The sequence below is a fragment of the Meleagris gallopavo genome, unplaced genomic scaffold (assembly GCF_905368555.1).
Source record: "Meleagris gallopavo unplaced genomic scaffold, MGAL_WU_HG_1.1 scaffold_36, whole genome shotgun sequence".
NCBI lineage: Eukaryota > Metazoa > Chordata > Aves > Galliformes > Phasianidae > Meleagris > Meleagris gallopavo.
Window position 1 is genome coordinate 1 of NW_028147049.1, and position 22,982 is coordinate 22,982.

Here is a 22,982-nt window from a genome sequence, read left to right on the forward strand (position 1 = left end):
GGCCTCCGGGGGGACTGGGAGGGACTGGGAGACCACACGGGGATGGACTGGGAGGAACTGGGGGGGAATGGAAGGGGCTGGGAGGAACGGGAATAGACTGGGGGGGACTGGGAGGGAAAGGGAGCAATGGGAGTCCAAACTGGGAAGGAAGGAAGGGACTGGGAGACCACAGGGGGAGAAACTGGGAGGGACTGGGGGACCACAATGGGATGGGCGGGGGGGACGGGGAGGGATTGGAAGGGCCGGGGGGGAACTGGGGGGAAAGGGAGGGGGAGGCCCCAGGGGGGAATGGGGCAATGGGAGTCATGACTGGGATGCTGGGAGGGATTGGGAGACCACAATGGGAGGGACTGGGGGGACTGGGAGACCACACTGGGATGGACTGGGAGGAACTGGGAGGGAATGGAAGGGGCTGGGAGGAACTGGAATAGACTGGGAGGGACTGGGAGGGAATGGGAGCAATGGGAGTCCTCACTGGGATGGACTGGGGGGAATCGAACTGGGAGGGACTGGGATGGACTGGGAGGGAATCGAGGAACTGGGGGGGACTGGGATGGACTGGTCTATACTGTCCATACTGCTCCATACTGCTCCATACTGGTCCACATTGCCCATACTGGTCCATACTGGTCCATACTGGTCCATATTGGTCCGTACTGCCGTACTGCCCCTACTGGTCCATACTGATCTATACTGGTCCATACTGGTCCATACTGCGCTGTACTGCTCCATACTGGTCCATACTGGTCCATACTGCCCTGTACTGCCCCTACTGGTCCATACTGGTCTATACTGGTCCATACTGGTCCATACTGCCCTGTACTGGTCCATACTGGTCCATACTGCCCCATACTGGTCCATACTGGTCCATACTGGTCCATACTGCCCCTACTGGTCCATACTGGTTCCATACTGCCCTGCACGGGTCCATACTGGTCCATACCACCCCATACTGGGCCTTACTGGCCCATACTGCCCTGTACTGCCCCATTCCCATACTGGGCTATACTGGCCCATCCTGGTCCATACTGCCCCGTACTGCTCCATACTGGTCCATAGTGGTCTGTACTGCCCTGTACTGCCCCGTACTGCCCCATACTGCCATACTGGTCCATACTGGTCCGCAGACCTCCCATCAGAGGTGACGATCTCGGGGTTCCCGACGGTGGCAGAGAACGGGACGCTGACGCTGTCGTGCACCAGTGCTCCCAGTAACCCCCCAGTACGGCTGCGCTGGTGGCTGGGGGGGCGCGAGCTGCAGCACGGGGACACGCTTGTGACACCGGTGGGACATCGGTGGCACCCACGTGTCACCACTGTGTCACCCCTGTGTCACCTCTGGGTCAACTCTGTGTCCCACTGTGCCCCATTGTGTCCCCATTGTGTCCCATTGTGTCCCATTGTGCCCATTGTCCCCATTGTGTCCCCATTGTGTCCCATTGTGTCCCATTGTGCCCCATTGTGTCCCACTGTGCCCCATTGTGTCCCCACACCCAATGATGTCCCCATACCCCAATGATGTCCCCACCCCAAAGATGTCCCCACACCCCACTCATGTCCCCACACCCCAATGATTGTCCCACACCCCAATGATGTCCCCACACCCCACTCATGTCCCCACACCCCAATGATGTCCCCATACCCAATGATGTCCCCACACCCCACAATGATGTCCCCACACCCCACTCATGTCCCCACACCCACTGATGTCCCCATACCCCAATGATGTCCCCATACCCCAATGATGTCCCCACACCCCAATGATGTCCCCATACCCCAATGATGTCCCCAAACCCCACTCATGTCCCCACACCCCAATGATGTCCCCACACCCCAATGATGTCCCCACACCCCAATGATGTCCCCACACCCCAATGATGTCCCCACACCCCAATGATGTCCCCATACCCCAATGATGTCCCCAAACCCCACTCATGTCCCCACACCCCACTGATGTCCCCACACCCCAATGATGTCCCCAACCCCAATTGTCCATACCATAGTCCCCAAACCCCACTCATGTCCCCACACCCCAATGATGTCCCCAAACCCCAATGATGTCCCCACACCCCAATGATGTCCCCAACCCACTCATGTCCCCACACCCCAATGATGTCCCCACACCCCAATGATGTCCCCACACCCCAATGATGTCCCCACACCCCACTCATGTCCCCACACCCCAATGATGTCCCCACACCCCAATGATGTCCCCATCCCCCAATGATGTCCCCACACCCCAATGATGTCCCCACACCCCAATGATGTCCCCATCCCCCAATGATGTCCCCACACCCCCATGATGTCCCCACACCCCAATGATGTCCCCAAACCCCACTCATGTCCCCACACCCCAATGATGTCCCCATCCCCCAATGATGTCCCCACACCCCCATGATGTCCCCATACCCCAATGATGTCCCCATCCCCCAATGATGTCCCCACACCCCAATGATGTCCCCATACCCCAATGATGTCCCCACACCCCAATGATGTCCCCATCCCCCAATGATGTCCCCATCCCCCAATGATGTCCCCACACCCCAATGATGTCCCCATACCCCAATGATGTCCCCATACCCCAATGATGTCCCCACAACCCAATGATGTCCCCACAACCCAATGGTGTCCCATCCCCCTATGATGTCCCCACACCCCACTGATGTCCCCACACCCCACTGATGTCCCCACACCCCATTGATGTCCCCACACCCCACTGATGTCCCCACACCCCACTGATGTCCCCACACCCCACTGATGTCCCCACACCCCCATCATGTCCCCAAATCCCCTTTCTGTCCCCCCCCCCCCCCCCCCCAGGCCGATGGCGGCGGCTCCGTTTCGGCTTCCAACGTGACGTTTGTGGGGCACCGCCGTGACCACGGGAGGGCGCTGCTGTGCGAGGCGCTGAGCCCGGGGATGGGGAGCCGCAGTGCCAGCGTCATGCTGGGGGTCACCCGTGGGTGTTTGGGGGGGGGGGGAGGGGGTTGTGTGGAGGGGGATGGGAAGGAGTGGGGGGGCGTGGTGGGGGTGGGAGGGGACTGGGGGGGATGAGAGGCGATGAGAGGGACTGGGAGGGGGACTGGGGGGGACTGGAAGGGGATATGGAGGAGATGGGAGGGGATAAGGGGGCACTGGGAGGGACTGGGAGGGACTGGGAGGGACTGGGAGGGACTGGGGAGGTTATATAGGGGGACTGGGATGGACCAGGAGGGATGTGGGGAAACTGGAGGAGTGGGAAGGGGCACTGGGAGGGAATGGGAGGGGATGGGAGGGATATGGTGGTACTGGGAGAGGGACTGGGAGGGACTGGGAGGAACCGGGAGTGGATGAGAGGGACTGGGAGGGGGTCTGGGGGACTGGGAGGGACTGGGAGGGACTGGGAGGGGATGGGAGGGATATAGAAGACATGGAAGAGGATATGGGGGTACTGGGAGGGGGACCGGGGGGACTGGGAGGGACTGGGAGGGGATGGGTGGGGATGAAATGGACTCTGAGGGAACGGGAGGGATATGGGGGGACTGGGAGGGACTGGGATGGACTGGGAGGGGATGGAGGGGATGAGAGGGGGAGTAGGGGTACTGGGAGGGAATGGGAGGGGATATGGGGAGACTGGGAGGGACTGGAAGGGGAAATGGGGCTACTGGGGGGGACTGGATGGGGATATGGAGGAGATGGGAGGGGATACGGGTGGACTGGGAGGGACTGGGAGGGATGGGAGGGGATGGGAGGGGTATGGGGGGACTGGGAGGGACTGGGAGGGACTGGGAGGGACTGGGAGGGAATAAAGAGGAGATGGAGGGGACATGGGGGGACTGGGAGGGACTGGGAGGGACTGGGAGGGACTGGGAGGGGACGCAGGGGGGCAATGAGAGAGATTGGGAGGGGGCGTGGCCTGGGAGGAGGGGCGTGGTTTGGCCGGAGGAGGGGGGCGTGTCCTGACCGAAGCTCCGCCCCCTCCCAGACCCCCCGCAGGAAGTGTGGCTCGAAGCCCCGCCCCCCAACGCCACCTTCCGGGCGGGGTCCGCCTGCGGCTGCTGTGCCACGCGCGGGGGGGCACCCAGCGCCCCGCCTCGTGTGGACGAAGGTGAGGGACCCGACGGGACCCCCATCGGACCCCCAATGAGACCCCATGGGACCCTAAAAGGACCCCTATGGGACCCCCAATGAGACCCCAATGAGATCCCCATCGGACCCCCATCGGACCCCCAATGAGACCCCATGGGACCCTAAAAGGACCCCTTGTGGGACCCCCAATGAGACCCCAATGAGATCCCATTGGACCCCCATCGGACCCCCAATGAGACCCCAATGAGATCCCATTGGACCCCCATCGGACCCCCAATGAGACCCCATGGACCCTAAAAGGACCCCTTGTGGGACCCCCAATGAGACCCCAATGAGATCCCATTGGACCCCCATCGGACCCCCACTGAGACCCCATGGGACCCTAAAAGGACCCCTATGGACCCCCAATGAGACCCCAATGAGACCCCAATGAGATCCCATTGGACCCCCATCGGACCCCCAGTGAGACCCCATGGGACCCTAAAAGGACCCCCTATGGGACCCCCAATGAGACCCCAATGAGACCCCATTGGACCCCCACTGAGACCCCATGGGACCCTAAAAGGACCCCTATGGGACTCCCAATGAGACCCCAATGAGACCCCCATTGGACCCCCAATGAGACCCCATGGGACCCTAAAAGGACCCCTTGTGGGACCCCCAATGAGACCCCAATGAGACCCCATTGGACCCTAAAAGGACCCCCTGTGGGACCCCCCTATGGGACTCCCAATGAGACCCCAATGAGACCCCCACCGGACCGCCATGGGACCCCCAATAAGACCCCCATGGGACCCTAAAAGGACCCATATGGGACCCTCCAATTAGACCCCCAATGAGACCCCCACCGGACCCCCAATAAGACCCCCATGAGACCCCTATGGGACCCCAAAAGGACCCCCTGTGGGACCCCCAATGAGACCCCCTGGGAATCCCCAAAGGGACCCTCCCCTGAGACCCCAAAAGGCCCTTATGGGACCCTCCAAAAAGACCCCCAGTGGGACCCCGAAAAGGGACCAAGGGACCCCAATGGGACCCCCAATGGACCCCGGTGGGACCCCCCAGTTAGACCCCAAATGGGACCCCAAAAGGACTCCCAATAGGACCCCCCAAAATGACCCCCAGTGGGACCCCAAAAAGGGACCAAGGGACCCTATGGGACCCCAATGGGACCCCCCAATGAGACCCCAAAAAGGGACCCCCAGTGGGACCCCGATTAGACCCCCATCGGACCCCCATTGGACCCCCTATGGGACCCCCTAATGGGAGCCCCTAAAAAGACCCCCATGGGATCCCCAAAAGACCCCCAACAGGACCCCCAATAGGAACCCCATGGGATCCCCAAAGGGACCCCAAAAGGACCCCCTATGGGACCCCCATGGGATCCCCTATGGGACCCCAAAAAGGGATCAAGGGACCCCTATGGGATCCCCAGTGAGACCCCACTGGACCCCCATATGGGACCCCAATGGGACCCCAAAAAGGGACCATGGAACCCCATGGGATCCCCAATGAGACCCCCAGTGGGACCCCAAAAGGACCCCCAAGGAGACCCCTATGGGACCCCCAGTGGGACCCCCAATTAGACCCCCAATTAGACCCCCCAGTGAGACCCCCATGGGACCCCAAAGGGACCCCAATAGAACCCAATGAGTCACCCCAAAAGAACCCCAATATCCCCCCAATGCCCCCCCAATATCCCCCAATAACCCCCCAACATCCCCCCAATGCTCCCCCAATATCCCCCAAATCTCCCCAAATGCCCCCATATCCCCCCAATATCCCCCATATCCCCCCAATTCCCCCCAATATCCCCCAATTCCCCCCAATATCCCCCCATATCCCCCCATTGCCCCCCAATTCCCCCCAATTCCCCCAATATCCCCCAATTCCCCCCAATTCCCCCAATATCCCCCCAATTCCCCCCAATATCCCCCCATATCCCCCCATTCCCCCCAATTCCCCCCAATATCCCCCCAATTCCCCCCAATTCCCCCCAATATCCCCCATATCCCCCCATATCCCCCCATTGCCCCCCATATCCCCCCATATCCCCCCATATCCCCCCATATACCCCCATTGCCCCCCAATTCCCCCCATATCCCCCCAATATCCCCCCATATCCCCCCATATCCCCCCATATCTCCCCAATATCCCTCCATACCCCCCCATATCCCCCCAATTCCCCCCAATATCCCCCCATTGCCCCCCATATCCCCCCATATCCCCCCAATATCCCCCCATATCCCCCCAATTCCCCCCAATATCCCCCCAATTTCCCCCAATTCCCTCCAATATCCCCCCAATTCCCCCCCATATCCCCCCAATATCCCCCCATATCCCCCATATCCCCCCATACCCCCCCATATCCCCCCAATTCCCCCATATCCCCCCATATCCCCCCATATCCCCCCAATTCCCCCCATATCCCCCCATACTCCCCCATATCCCCCCAATTCCCCCCATATCCCCCCAATATCACTCCAGTGCCCCCATTCCCATATCCCCCAATATCCCCCATATCCCCCCATACCCCCCATATCCCCCCAATTCCCCCCAATTCCCCCCAATATCCCCCCAATATCCCCCCTAATCCCCCATCCCCCAATTCCCTCCAATATCCCCCCTGTGCCCCCAATATCCCCCAATATCTCCCCAATATCCCCCCAGTGCCCCCTATATCCTCTCAATTCCCCCCAATATCCCCCAAAGCCCCCAATATGCCCCCCATTCCCCAATATCTCCCCAATATCCCCCATGCCCCATGCCCCCCAATCCCCCAGTATCCCCATATCCCCCCAGTATCCCCCCAGTGCCCCCATTGCCCCCCAATATCCCCCAATATCCCTCATATCCCCCAATATCCCCCCAATTCCCCAATATCTCCCCAATATCTCCCATCCCCCAGTATCCCCCAGTGCCCCCCAATTGCCCCCAATATCCCCAAATCCCCAATATCCCCCCGGTGCCCCAATTGCCCCCAATATCCCCCATATCCCCCCATATGCCCCCAATACCCCCATACCCCCCATATCCCCCCAATATCCCCCAGTGCCCCCATTGCCCCCCAATTCCCCCAATATCCCCCCAATATCCCCCCATTGCCCCCCATATCCCCCAATATCCCCCAATATCCCCCCAGTGGCCCCAATTGCCCCATATCCCCCCATATGCCCCCAATACCCCCAATACCCCACATATCACCCCAATATCCCCCATATCCCCCAATATCCCCCAATTCCCCCAATTCCCCCAATATCCCCCAGTGCCCCCCATTGCCTCCAATATCCCCCAATATCCCCCCAGTATCCCCCAGTCCCCAAATATCCCCCAATATCCCCCCAATATCCCCCAATATCCCCCCAATATCTCCCCAATATCCCCAATTCCCCCACATCATATCCCCCCAGTGGCCCCAGTTGCCCCCCAATATCTCCCCATATCCCCCATATGCCCCAATTGCCCCCAATTACCCCCATATCCCCCATATGCCCCCATCCCCCATATCCCCCATATCCCCCCATATCCCCCCAATATCCCTCCAGTGCCCCCCATTGCCCCCATATCCCCCCAATATCCCCCAATTCCCCCAATTCTCCCCAATATCCCCCAGTGCCCCCATTGCCTCCAATATCCCCAATATCCCCCCAATATCCCCCAATTCCCCCCCATATCCCCCCATTCCCCCAATATCCCCCCAATATCTCCCAATACCTCCCAATTCCCCCCAATAATCCCCCAGTGGCCCCATTGCCCCCCAATATCTCCCCATATCCCCATATGCCCCCATTGCCCCCCAATACCCCCATATCCCCCCATATGCCCCCATTGCCCCCCATATCCCCCATATCCCCCCATATCCCCCCAATATCCTTCTAGTGCCCCCATATCCCCCCATATCCCCCCATATCCCCCAATTCCCCCAATATCCCCCATTTCCCCCATATCCCCCCATATCCCCCCAATATCCCCCCATACCCCCCATATCCCCCCATATCCCCCCATATCCCCCCCATTGCCCCCCAATTCCCCCCATATCCCCCCATATCCCCCCATATCCCCCAATCTCCCCCATATCCCCCAATATCCCTCCAGTGCCCCCATTGTCCCCAGTATCCCCCAATATCCCCCCATATCCCCCCATATCCCCCCATTGCCCCCCAATTCCCCCCATATCCCCCCAGTATCCCTCCAGTGCCCCCCATTGTCCCCATTCCCCTCCAGTATCCCCCCATACCCCCCCATTGTCCCCCATATCCCCCCATATCCCCCCAATATCCCCCATTGCCCCCCATATCCCCCCATATCCCCCCAATTCCCCCCAATATCCCCCATATCCCCCTATATCCCCCAGTATCCCCCATTGCCCCATATCCCCCCAATTCCCCCCATATCCCCCCAATATCCCTCCAGTGCCCCCCATTGTCCCCATTCCCCCCAGTATCCCCCCATACCCCCCAACTCTGACCCCCCCACCCCCATTTTTTGCCCCCACCCCACCCCCCCAGGAGGGCCGCCCCCTGAAGGACGGGGTGCTGCACTTGGGGGAGCGGTGACCAGCAGGGAGCTGCAGCTGGTGGTGACCCCAAGTGACAACGGGGCCGTTTATGGCTGCGAGGTGGGGGGGCTGCGGGGGGGGCCGGCTGCACGGACCAGGCTGAGTGTGATCTGTGAGTGGGGGGGAACGGGGGGTATGGGGTCAGGGAGGGGTTATGGGTGGGTATGGGGTAAGGAGGGGTTATGGGTGGGTATGGGGTGGGTATGGGGTTATGGGGTCAGGGAGGGGTTATGGGGTGGGTATGGGGTGGGTATGGGGTTATGGGGTCAGGGAGGGGTTATGGGGTGGGTATGGGGTGGGTATGGGGTTATGGGGTCAGGGAGGGGTTATGGGGTGGGTATGGGGTGGGTATGGGGTTATGGGGTCAGGGAGGGGTTATGGGGTGGGTATGGGTGGGTATGGGGTTATGGGGTCAGGGAGGGGTTATGGGGTGGGTATGGGGTGGGTATGGGGTTATGGGGTCAGGGAGGGGTTATGGCGTGGGTATGGGGTGGGTATGGGGTTATGGGGGGTTATGGGGTGGGTACGGGGTGGGTGTGGGGTTATAGGGTCAGGGAGGGGTTATGGGGTGGGTATGGGGTGGGTATGGGGTTATGGGGTCAGGGAGGGGTTATGGGGTGGGTGTGGGGTGGGTATGGGGTAAGGAGGGGTTATGAGGGGTTATGGGGTGGGTGTGGGGTGGGTGTGGGGTTACGGGGTCAGGGAGGGGTTATGGGGGGTTATGGGGTGGGTATGGGGTGGGTATGGGGTTATGGGGTCAGGGAGGGGTTATGGGGTGGGTATGGGTGGGGTATGGGGTTATGGGGTCAGGGAGGGGTTATGGGGTGGGTATGGGGTGGGTATGGGGTTATGGGGTCAGGGAGGGGTTATGGGGGGTTATGGGGTGGGTATGGGGTTATGGGGTCAGGGAGGGGTTATGGGGTGGGTATGGGTGGGTATGGGGTAAGGAGGGGTTATGAGGGGTTATGGGGTGGGTGTGGGGTGGGTATGGGGTTATGGGGTCAGGGAGGGGTTATGGGGTGGGTATGGGGTGGGTATGGGGTTATGGGGTCAGGGAGGGGTTATGGGGTGGGTGTGGGGTGGGTATGGGGTTAGGAGGGGTTATGAGGGGTTATGGGGTGGGTTGGGGTGGGTGTGGGGTTACGGGGTCAGGGAGGGGTTATGGGGGGTTATGGGGTGGGTATGGGGTGGGTATGGGGTTATGGGGTCAGGGAGGGGTTATGGGGTGGGTATGGGGTGGGTATGGGGTTATGGGGTCAGGGAGGGGTTATGGGGTGGGTATGGGGTGGGTATGGGGTTATGGGGTCAGGGAGGGGTTATGGGGTGGGTATGGGGTGGGTATGGGGTTATGGGGTCAGGGAGGGGTTATGGGGTGGGTGTGGGGTGGGTATGGGGTGGGTGTGGGTTACGGGGTCAGGGAGGGTTATGGGGGGTTATGGAGTGGGTATGGGGTGGGTATGGGGTTATGGGGTCAGGGAGGGGTTATGGGGTGGGTATGGGGTGGGTATGGGGTTATGGGGTCAGGGAGGGGTTATGGGGTGGGTATGGGGTGGGTATGGGTTATGGGGTCAGGGAGGGGTTATGGGGTGGGTATGGGGTGGGTACGGGGTAGGGAGGGGTTATGGGGGATTATGGGGTCATGGGGTGGGTATGGGGTGGGTATGGGGTCAGAGAGGGGATATGGGGGGGGTTATTGGGTTATGGGGTCATGGGGTGGGTATGGAGTGGGTATGGGGTTATGGGGAGGTTATGGGGTCACGGAGGGGTTATTGAGGGGTTATGGGGTCATGCAGTGGGTATGGGGTCAGGGAGGGGTCATGGGGTGGGTATGGGGGCAGGGAAAGGTTATGAGGTGGGTATGGGGTCAGGGAGCGCCGTCAGGCAGTGCTGTAGGGCAGCTATGGGGTCTCTATGGGTCTCTGTGGTTCTCTATGGTCTCTATGGGTCTCTATGTGTCCCTGTGGGTCTCTATGGGTCTCTATGGGTCCCTATGGGTCTCTATGGGTCCCTATGGGTCTCTATGGGTCTCTATGGGTCCCTATGGGTCTCTATGGGTCCCTGTGGGTCCCTGTGGGTCTCTATGGGTCTCTATGGTCTCTATGGGTCCCTGTGGGTCCCTGTGGGTCTCTATGGGTTTCTATGGGTCACTATGGGTTCCTATGGGTCTCTATGGGTCTTTGTGGGTCCCTATGGGTCTCTATGGGTTTCTATGGGTCACTATGGGTTCCTATGGGTCCCTGTGGGTCCCTGTGGGTCCCTGTGGGTCTCTATGGGTCTCTATGGTCTCTATGGGTCCATGTGGGTCCCTGTGGGTCTCTATTGGTCTCTATGGGTCTCTGTGGGTCTCTATGGTCTCTATGGGTCTCTATGGGTCTCTATGGGTCTCTATGGTCTCTATGGGTCTCTATGGGTCTCTGTGGGTCCCTGTGGGTCTCTATGGGTCTCTATGGTCTCTATGGGTCCCTATGGGTCTCTGTGGGTCTCTATGGTCCCCGTGGGTCCCTGTGGGTCCCTGTGGGTCTCTGTGGGTCTCAACGTGTCCGTGTGTCCTGCAGTCCCCCCCCAGTCGGTGTCCATCTCGGTCTCCCCCCCCCCCCCGTCCCGGCACCTTGGTGGATCTGAGCTGCAGCGCCAGCAGCGCCCGCCCCGCCCCCACCCTGCGATGGGAGATCAGAGGAACCACGTGGGCACCAGCCTGTCACCATGTGTCACCATTTGTCACCATGTGTCACCACTGTGTCACCACTGTGTCACCATTTGTCACCATTTGTCACCACTGTGCCCCATTGTGTCACCACTGTGCCCCATTGTGCCCCATAGTGCCCCACTGTGCCCCACTGTGTCACCACTGTGTCCCATAGTGCCCCATAGTGCCCCATTGTGTCACCACTGTGTCACCATTTGTCACCACTGTGCCCCATTGTGTCCCCATTGTGTCACCACTGTGTCCCACTGTGTCCCACTGTGCCCCATTGTGTCACCATTGTGCCCCATTGTGTCACCACTGTGTCATCATTGTGTCACCACTGTGTCACCACTGTGTCACCATTGTCACCACTGGGTCACCACTGTGTCACCATTGTGTCACCACTGTGCCCCATTGTGCCCCATTGTGTCACCACTGTGTCATCATTGTGTCCCCATTGTGTCACCACTGTGTCACCATTTGTCACCATTTGTCACCACTGTGTCACCACTGTGTCACCATTGTCACCACTGTGTCACCACTGTGTCCCATTTTGTCACCACTGTGTCACCACTGTGTCACCACTGTGTCACCATTTGTCACCACTGTGTCACCCATGTGTCCCATAGTGCCCCATAGTGTCCCACTGTGTCACCACTGTGTCCCATTGTGCCCCATAGTGCCCCATTGTGTCCCCATAGTGGCCCACTGTGCCCCACTGTGTCACCACTGTGTCCCATAGTGCCCCATACTGTCCCACTGTGTCACCACTGTGTCACCATTTGTCACCACTGTGCCCCATTGTGTCACCAGTGTGTCACCACTGTGTCCCACTGTGTCCCACTGTGCCCCATTGTGTCACCATTTGTCACCACTGTGTCCCACTGTGTCACCATTTGTCACCACTGTGTCCCCACTGTGTCACCATTTGTCACCACTGTGTCCCACTGTGTCCCCACTGTGTCACCATTTGTCACCACTGTGTCACCACTGTGTCCCCACTGTGTCACCATTTGTCACCACTGTGTCACCATTTGTCACCACTGTGTCACCACTGTGTCCCACTGTGCCCCATTGTGTCACCATTGTGTCACCACTGTGCCCCATTGTGTCACCATTGTGTCACCACTGTGTCACCACTGTGTCACCATTTGTCACCACTGTGTCACCACTGTGTCCCATAGTGCCCCATAGTGCCCCATTGTGTCACCACTGTGTCACCATTTGTCACCACTGTGTCACCACTGTGTCCCATAGTGCCCCATAGTGCCCCATTGTGTCCCCATAGTGCCCCATAGTGTCCCACTGTGTCACCACTGTGTCCCATAGTGCCCCATAGTGCCCCATTGTGTCCCCATAGTGCCCCATAGTGTCCCACTGTGTCACCACTGTGTCACCATTTGTCACCACTGTGCCCCATTGTGCCCCATTGTGTCACCATTTGTCACCACTGTGTCACCACTGTGTCACCACTGTGTCACCATTTGTCACCACTGTGTCACCATGTGTCACCACTGTGTCACCATTTGTCACCATTGTGTCACCACTGTGTCACCACTGTGTCACCATTTGTCACCACTGTGTCACCACTGTGCCCCATTGTGTCACCATTTGTCACCACTGTGTCACCATTGTGTCACCACTGTGTCACCATTTGTCACCACTGTGTCACCACTGTGTCCCACTGTGCCCCATTGTGTCACCACTGTGTCACCACTGTGCCCCATTGTGTCACCATTGTGTCACCACTGTGTCACCACTGTGTCACCATTTGTCACCACTGTGTCACCACTGTGTCCCATAGTGCCCCATAGTGCCCCATTGTGTCCCCATAGTGCCCCATAGTGTCCCACTGTGTCACCACTGTGTCCCATAGTGCCCCATAGTGCCCCATTGTGTCCCCATAGTGCCCCACTGTGCCCCACTGTGTCACCACTGTGCCCCATAGTGCCCCATAGTGCCCCATTGTGTCACCACTGTGTCACCATTTGTCACCACTGTGCCCCATTGTGCCCCATTGTGTCACCATTTGTCACCACTGTGTCACCACTGTGTCACCACTGTGTCCCATTGTGTCACCACTGTGTCACCACTGTGTCACCATTGTGTCACCATTGTGTCACCACTGTGTCACCATTTGTCACCACTGTGTCACCACTGTGTCACCATTTGTCACCACTGTGCCCCATTGTGCCCCATTGTGTCACCATTTGTCACCACTGTGTCACCACTGTGTCACCACTGTGTCCCATTGTGTCACCACTGTGTCCCCACTGTGTCACCATTTGTCACCACTGTGTCAGCACTGTGTCACCATTTGTCACCATTTGTCACCACTGTGTCCCCATTGTGTCCCCACTGTGTCACCACTGTGTCACCATTTGTCACCACTGTGTCCCCACTGTGTCACCATGTCACCACTGTGTCCCACTGTGTCACCACTGTGCCCCATTGTGCCCCATAGTGCCCCATTGTGTCCCCATTGTGTCACCACTGTGCCCCACTGTGTCCCATCGTGTCACCATTGTGTCACCACTGTGTCACCACTGTGCCCCATTGTGTCCCCATTGTGCCCCATTATGTCACCATTGTGTCCCATTGAGTCCCATTGTGTCACCATAGTGCCCCATTGTGTCCCCATTGTGTCACCACTGTGTCCCCACTGTGTCCCATCGTGTCACCATTGTGTCACCATTGTGTCACCATTGTGCCCCACTGTGCCCCATTATGCCCCATCATGTCCCCATTGTGTAGCATTGTGTCTCCATTGTGCCCCACACTGCCCCATTGTGCCCCATTGTGTCACCATTGTGTCACCATTGTGCCCCACTGTGCCCCACTGTGCCCCATTGTGCCCCATTGTGCCCCACTGTGCCCCATTGTGCCCCATTGTGTCACCATTGTGCCCCATTGTGCATGGGGCATGTCCCATCATGCTCCTCCATCTCATCCCATAATAACCCCAATCCCATCCCATGATACCCCATACATCCCATAATACCCCAACTCCCACAATCCCCCCCATACCCCACAATCCCCCCAAATCCCCCATACCCCACAATCCCCCTCCATCCCATCTCCCATAATCCCCCATACACCCCATAATGACCCCATCCATCCCATAATGCCCCACAATCCCATCCCACGATAACCCCACGTATCCCACAATCCCCCACGTATCCCACAATCCCCCACACTCCCTTCTCATAATGCCCCATCCATCCCGTGACACCCCATACTTCCCATAATCCCCCCCCATCCCATCCCACAATACCCCATACATCCCATAATGCCCCCCGTGTCCCACAATCCCCCACAACCCCCCTCATTTCCCACAATCCCCCACAATCCTCCATATTTCCCACAATCCCCTGCAACCCCACCCATATCCCACAATCCCCTACAAACCCCCCAATATATCCCACAATCCCCCATATCCCACAATCCCCCACCTCCCAATTTCCCACAATCCCACCCCAATTTCCCACAATCCCCCCATATCCCACAATCCCCCACTTCCCCCATATCCCACAATCCCCCACCGCCCCATATCCCACAATCCCCCTCAATCCCCCATATATCCCACAATCCCCCAATTTCCCACAATCCCCCACCTCCTCAAATCCCACAATCCTCCTCAATCCTCCATATTTCCCACAATCCCCCCATATCCCACAATCCCCCACCCCCCAATTTCCCACAATCCCCCCCATATATCCCACAATCCCCCCCATATCCCACAATCCCCCTCAATCCTCCATATATCCCACAATCCCCCCCATATCCCACAATCCTCCACTCTGCCCCATATCCCACAATCCCCCACCCCCAATTTCCCACAATCCCCCTCAATCCCCCCATATCCCACAATCCCCCACTCCCCCAATTTCCCACAATCCCCCCATATCCCACAATCCTCCACACTGCCCCATATCCCACAATCCCCCACTCCTCCCATATCCCACAATCCCCCCATATCCCACAATCCGCCACACTGCCCCCACATATCCCACAATCCCCCACTCCCAATTTCCCACAATCCCCCCCATATATCCCACAATCCCCCCATATCCCACAATCCCCAATTTCCCAAATTTCCCACAATCCCCCATATCCCACAATCCCCCACCTCCCCATATCCCACAATCCCCCTCAATCCTCCATATATCCCACAATCCCCCCCATATCCCACAATCCCCCAATTTCCCACAATCCCCCACCGCCCCATTTCCTCCCCCCAATTTCCCACAATCCCCCCAATTTCCCACAATCCCCCCCATATCCCACAGTCCTCCACACTGCCCCATATCCCACAAATCCCCCCCCAATTTCCCACAATCCCCCCCCAATTTCCCACAATCCCCCACCCCCCCATTTCCCACAATCCCCCCCCAATTTCCCACAATCCCCCACCCCCCAATTTCCCACAATCCCCCACCCCCCCATTTCCCACAATCCCCCCCCCAATTTCCCACAATCCCCACCCCCCCATTTCCCACAATCCCCCCCAATTTCCCACAATCCCCCACCCCCCAATTTCCCACAATCCCCCACCCCCCAATTTCCCACAATCCCCCACCCCCCCATTTCCCACAATCCCCCCCCAATTTCCCACAATCCCCCACCCCCCCATTTCCCACAATCCCCCCCCAATTTCCCACAATCCCCCCCCAATTTCCCACAATCCCCCACCCCCCCATTTCCCACAATCCCCCCCCAATTTCCCACAATCCCCCCCCAATTTCCCACAATCCCACCCCCCCCATTTCCCACAATCCCCCCCCAATTTCCCACAATCCCCCACTCCCCGCTCTCTCCCTCAGGCTCCCCGGCTCCCCCCTCCCCCCCCTGCCGGCCCCCTATGGCGGCTTCCATTCCCGCTCGTCCCTGCGGCTCCGTGTGGACGCCGACGACGCCGGGCTGAGCGTCGCCTGCAGGGCCACCGCCGAGCCGCTGGGGGTCACCGTCAGCGCCGAGCACCGCCTGCAGCTGCGCCGTACGTCCTGCGGCCCGGCCCCGCCCTGCAGAACCCAGCAGAACCCCCAGACCATCAGAATCCCAGCAGAACCCAGCAGAACCCCCAGACCATCATAATCCCAGCAGAACCCAGCAGAACCCCCAGACCATAATAATCCCAGCAGAACCCAGCAGAACCCAGCAGAACCCCCAGACCATCATACAGAACCCGGCACCGCCCTGCAGAACCCCCAGACCACCAGAATCCCAGCAGAGCCCTGCAGAGCCCAGCAGAACCCAGCAGAACCCCCAGACCATCATACAGAACCCAGCACAGCCCAGCAGAACCCCCAGACCATCATACAGAACCCAGCACGGCCCTGCAGAACCCCCAGACCATCAGAATCCCAGCAGAACCCACCAGAGCCCAGCAGAACCCAGCAGAACCCCCAGACCATCATAATCCCAGCACAGCCCTGAAGTGCCCAGCATGGCCCTGCAGAACCCCCAGACCATAATAATCCCAGCAGAGCCCAGCAGAACCCAGCAGAACCCCCAGACCATCATACAGAACCCAGCACGGCCCTGCAGAACCCCCAGACCATAATACAGAACCCGGCACCGCCCTGCAGAACCCCCAGACCATAATACAGAACCCGGCACCGCCCTGCAGAACCCCCAGACCATAATACAGAACCCGGCACCGCCCTGCAGAACCCCCAGACCATCATACAGAACCCGGCACCGCCCTGCAGAACCCCCAGACCATAATACAGAACCTAGCAGAGCCCAGCAGAACCCCCAGACCATCATACAGAACCCAGCACAGCCCAGCAGAACCCCCAGACCATCAGAATCCCAGCAGAACCCACCAGAGCCCAGCAGAACCCAGCAGAACCCCCAGACCATCATAATCCCAGCACAGCCCTGAAGTGCCCAGCATGGCCCTGCAGAACCCCCAGACCATAATAATCCCAGCAGAGCCCAGCAGAACCCTGCAGAACCCCCAGACCATCATACAGAACCCAGCACGGCCCTGCAGAACCCCCAGACCATAATACAGAACCCGGCACCGCCCTGCAGAACCCCCAGACCATCATACAGAACCCGGCACCGCCCTGCAGAACCCCCAGACCATCATACAGAACCCGGCAGAGCCCTGCAGAACCCCAGACCATAATACAGAACCTAGCAGAGCCCAGCAGAACCCCCAGACCATAATAATCCCAGCACAGCCCAGCAGAACCCAGCAGAACCCAGCAGAGTCCAGCAGAATCCCCAGACCATAATAATCCCAGCAGAACCCAGCAGAGCCCAGCAGAACCCAGCAGAACCCCAGCAGAACCCCAGCAGAACCCAGCAGAGCCCTGCAGAACCCCCAGACCATAATAATCCCAGCAGAACCCAGCAGAACCCAGCAGAACCCCCAGACCATAATAATCCCAGCAGAACCCAGCAGAACCCCCAGACCATCATACAGAACCCAGCAGAACCCCCAGACCATAATACAGAACCCAGCACCGCCCTGCAGAACCCCCAGACCATCATACAGAACCCGGCACCGCCCTGCAGAACCCCCAGACCATCATACAGAACCCAGCACCGCCCTGCAGAACCCCCAGACCATCATACAGAACCCGGCACCGCCCTGCAGAACCCCCAGACCATCATACAGAATCCAGCACGGCCCTGCAGAACCCAGCAGAACTCTCAGACCATAATAATCCCAGCAGAACCCAGCAGAACCCCCAGACCATAATAATCCCAGCAGAACCCAGCAGAACCCCCAGACCATAATAATCCCAGCAGAACCCAGCAGAACCCCCAGACCATAATAATCCCAGCAGAACCCAGCAGAACCCCCAGACCATAATACAGAACCCAGCACGGCCCTGCAGAACCCAGCAGAACCCCCAGACCATAATACAGAACCCAGCACAGCCCTGCAGAACCCAGCAGAACCCCCAGACCATAATACAGAACCCAGCACGGCCCTGCAGAACCCCCAGACCATCATACAGAACCCGGCACCGCCCTGCAGAACCCCCAGACCATCATACAGAACCCGGCACCGCCCTGCAGAACCCCCAGACCATCATACAGAACCCGGCACCGCCCTGCAGAACCCCCAGACCATCATACAGAACCCAGCACGGCCCTGCAGAACCCCCAGACCATCATACAGAACCCAGCACCGCCCTGCAGAACCCCCAGACCATAATACAGAACCCAGCACCGCCCTGCAGAACCCCCAGACCATAATACAGAACCCGGCACCGCCCTGCAGAACCCCCAGACCATCATACAGAACCCAGCACCGCCCTGCAGAACCCCCAGACCATCATACAGAACCCAGCACGGCCCTGCAGAACCCCAGACCATCATACAGAACCCAGCACCGCCCTGCAGAACCCCCAGACCATAATACAGAACCCAGCACGGCCCTGCAGAACCCCCAGACCATCATACAGAACCCAGCACGGCCCTGCAGAACCCCAGACCATCATACAGAACCCAGCACCGCCCTGCAGAACCCCAGACCATAATACAGAACCCGGCACGGCCCTGCAGAACCCCCAGACCATCATACAGAACCCAGCACGGCCCTGCAGAACCCCAGACCATCATACAGAACCCAGCACCGCCCTGCAGAACCCAGACCATAATACAGAACCTAGCAGAGCCCAGCAGAACCCCCAGACCATCATACAGAACCCGGCACCGCCCTGCAGAACCCCCAGACCATCATACAGAACCCGGCACCGCCCTGCAGAACCCCCAGACCATCAGAATCCCAGCACAGCCCTGAAGTGCCCAGCATGGCCCTGCAGAACCCCCAGACCATAATAATCCCAGCAGAGCCCAGCAGAACCCAGCAGAACCCCCAGACCATAATAATCCCAGCAGAACCCAGCAGAACCCCCAGACCATCATACAGAACCCAGCAGAGCCCTGCAGAACCCCCAGACCATAATACAGAACCTGGCACCGCCCTGCAGAACCCCCAGACCATCATACAGAACCCAGCAGAGCCCTGCAGAACCCCCAGACCATCATACAGAACCCAGCAGAGCCCTGCAGAACCCCCAGACCATCATACAGAACCCAGCAGAGCCCTGCAGAACCCCCAGACCATCAGAATCCCAGCACAGCCCAGCAGAATCCAGCAGAACGCAGCAGAGCCCAGCAGAGCCCAGCAGAACCCAGCAGAGCCCCCAGACCATAATAATCCCAGCAGAACCCAGCAGAACCCAGCAGAACCCCCAGACCATAATAATCCCAGCAGAACCCAGCAGAACCCCCAGACCATAATAATCCCATCAGAACCCATCAGAACCCCAGCAGAATCCCAGCAGATCCCCCAGACCATCAGAACCCTATCACAGACCCCACATCCCATAATAATCCCATCAGAGCCCAGCAGAGCACAGCAGAACCCAGCAGAACCCTGCAGAACCCCCAGACCATCATACAGAACCCAGCAGAGCCCAGCAGAACCCCCAGACCATCAGAATCCCAGCACAGCCCAGCAGAATCCAGCAGAACGCAGCAGAGCCCAGCAGAGCCCAGCAGAACCCAGCAGAGCCCCCAGACCATAATAATCCCAGCAGAACCCAGCAGAACCCAGCAGAACCCAGCAGAACCCCCAGACCATAATAATCCCAGCAGAACCCAGCAGAGCCCCCAGACCATAATAATCCCAGCAGAACCCAGCAGAACCCAGCAGAACCCAGCAGAACCCCCAGACCATAATAATCCCAGCAGAACCCAGCAGAACCCCCAGACCATAATAATCCCAGCAGAACCCAGCAGAACCCCCAGACCATAATAATCCCAGCAGAACCCAGCAGAACCCCCAGACCATCATAATCCCATCAGAACCCATCAGAACCCCATCAGAATCCCAGCAGATCCCCCAGACCATCAGAACCCTATCACAGACCCCACATCCCATAATAATCCCATCAGAGCCCAGCAGAGCACAGCAGAACCCAGCAGAACCCCCAGACCATCAGAACCCCATCAGAACTCCGTCAGAACCCTGGCAGAACCCAGCAGAACCCAGCAGAGCCCAGCAGAACCCCCAGACCATAATAATCCCATCAGAACCCATCAGAACCCATCAGAACCCAGCAGAGCCCATCAGAACCCCATCAGAACCCCCAGACCATAATAATCCCAGCAGAACCCCATCACAGACCCCACAGCCCATAATAGAATCCCCATCAGAACCCATCAGAACCCCCAGACCATCAGAACCCCATCACAGATCCCCTACATGACCCCATATGACCCTATAGCCCCCACATGACCCCACATGACCCTATATGACCCCATATGACCCTACATGACCCCATATGACCCCATATGACCCTACATGACCCTACATGACCCCATATGACCCTACATGACCCCACGTGACCCCACGTGACCCCACATGACCCTACATGACCCCACCTGACCCCGTATGACCCATCCACCCCATATCCCCTACATAACCCTGTATGACCCTATGTCCCCCACATGACCCCATGTGACCCCAGTGACCCCACGTGACCCTACATGACCCCGTATCCCCTACATGACCCTATACGACCCTATATCCCCCAAGTGACCCCATGTAACCCCACGTGACCCCACATGACCCTATATGACCTCATGTGACCCCACGTGACCCCACGTGACCCCATACACCCCATATCCCCCACGTGACCCTACATGACCCTATATGACCCCACGTGACCCCACGTGACCCCACGTGACCCCATACACCCCATATCCCCCACGTGACCCTACATGACCCTATATGACCCCACGTGACCCCACACGACCCCACGTGACCCCATACACCCCATATCCCCCACGTGACCCTACATGACCCTATATGACCCCACGTGACCCCACGTGACCTCACATGACCCCCGTGACCCCCCGTGACCTCAGACCCCCCCCTGGTGTCGCTGCCCGCTGACTCCCTGGTGGTCCTGGAGGGGGGAGGGGCGGAGCTGAGCGCTGCTGTCCGAGCCCAGCCCCCAACCCAGAGCTGCGTGTGGAGCCGGGATGGGAGGCAGCTGAGAGATGGTAGGGGGGGGACTGGGAGGGACTGGGAGGGGGCATGGGGGGACTGGGAGAGGTTATGGGGGGACTGGGAGGGACTGGGAGGGAATGGGAGGGACTGGGAGGGACTGGGAGGGGGCATGGGGGGACTGGGAGAGGTTATGGGGGGACTGGGAGGGACTGGGAGGGAATGGGAGGGACTGGGAGGGACTGGGAAGGGGTATGGGGAACTGGGAGGGACTGGGAGAGATAGAGAGGGACTGGGAGGGGGTATGGGGGGACTGGGAGAGGTTATGGGGGGACTGGGAGGGACTGGGAGGGGGCATGGGGGGACTGGGAGGGACTGGGAGAGATAGAGAGGGACTGGGAGGGGGTATGGGTGGGATATGGGGGGGATATAGGGGGACTGGGAGGGACTGGGAGGGGGTATAGGGGGACTGGGAGGGACTGGGAGGGGGTATAGGGGGACTTGGAGGGACTGGGAGGGGGTATGGGCGGGATATGGGGGGGATATAGGGGGGCTGGGAGGGACTGGGAGGGGGTATGGGGGGACTGGGAGAGGTTATGGGGGGACTGGGAGGGACTGGGAGGGGTTATGGGCGGGATATGGGCAGGATATAGGGGGACTGGGATGGAGTGGGAGGGACTGGGAGGGAATGGGAGGGACTGGGAGAGGGTATGGGGGCGATATAAGGGGTATGGGGGACTGGGATGGACTGGGAGGGACTGGGAGGGGGTATGGGGGACTGGGAGAGGATATGGGGGGGCTGAGAGGGACAGGGAGGGACTGGGATGGACTGGGAGGGACAAGGAGGAGGTATGGACGGGATATGGGTAGGATATAGGGGGACTGGGATGGACTGGGAGGGACCGGGAGGGAATGGGAGGGACTGGGAGGGGGGATGTGAGGGATATGGGGAGATATAGGGGGACTGGGAGGGACTGGGAGGAGGTATGGGGGGACTGGGAGGGACTGGGAGGGTCCACACTGCCCCATACTGGTCCATACTAAGCTATACTGACCCATACTGGTCTGTACTGGACCACACTGGTCCATACTGGTCCATACTGCCCTATATAGCCCCATACTGCCCTATGCTGTCCCATACTGGTCCATACTAACCTATACTGGTCCATACTGCCTCATACTGGTCCATACTGGTCCATACCTGTCAATTCGCTGTCCTACCAGCAGAGGGCGCTCGTCTGCGGCTCCGCGGGGCAGCGCTGCTGGTGGCCAACGCGACGCGTGGGGACGCGGGGCTCTACAGACTGAGCTGCAGCAACAGCGAGGGGAGCGGCAGCGCCGCCGTGCGGCTCATAGTGCACTGTGAGGGAACAGCGACACCTGGCGGCCGGGAGGGGAATTGTACCCCGGGGGGAGAATATAGGGAGACGCTGAGATACCATAGGGAAATAAGAGAGACCCACAGAGACCCACAGAGACTCATAGAGACCCATAGAGACCCACAGAGACCCACAGAGACCCATAGAGACCCATAGGGACCCACAGAGACCCATAGGGACCCATAGGGACCCATAGAGACCCATAGAGACCCACAGAGACCCATAGGGACCCTTAGAGACCCACAGAGACCCATACAGACCCATAGAGACCCATACGGACCCATAGGGACCCACAGAGACCCATAGGGA

The 22,982-nt window shown here is 59.2% G+C and overlaps 2 protein-coding genes across 2 annotated transcripts in view; both read left to right on the forward strand.

Moving 5' to 3' along the window:
- The first annotated feature begins 514 nt into the window (after positions 1-514).
- Positions 515-22,982, forward strand: part of NPHS1 (NPHS1 adhesion molecule, nephrin) — a 40,260-nt gene continuing 17,792 nt past the window's right edge. The window contains 12 exon segments of the mRNA XM_085215435.1: positions 515-1,285; positions 2,821-2,959; positions 3,965-4,021; positions 4,024-4,047; positions 4,050-4,087; positions 8,577-8,601; positions 8,604-8,738; positions 11,182-11,206; positions 11,208-11,309; positions 16,094-16,308; positions 21,213-21,350; positions 22,519-22,656. Of these exon segments, the coding sequence (XP_085071561.1) occupies positions 515-1,285; positions 2,821-2,959; positions 3,965-4,021; positions 4,024-4,047; positions 4,050-4,087; positions 8,577-8,601; positions 8,604-8,738; positions 11,182-11,206; positions 11,208-11,309; positions 16,094-16,308; positions 21,213-21,350; positions 22,519-22,656 (1,807 nt within the window).
- LOC146541878 (uncharacterized) lies at positions 17,210-20,204 on the forward strand. The gene is made up of 2 exons (XM_085215433.1): positions 17,210-17,296; positions 18,950-20,204. Exons 1-2 carry the CDS (start codon positions 17,210-17,212, stop codon positions 19,865-19,867), a joined length of 1,005 nt encoding a protein of 334 aa, XP_085071559.1. The 3' UTR covers positions 19,868-20,204.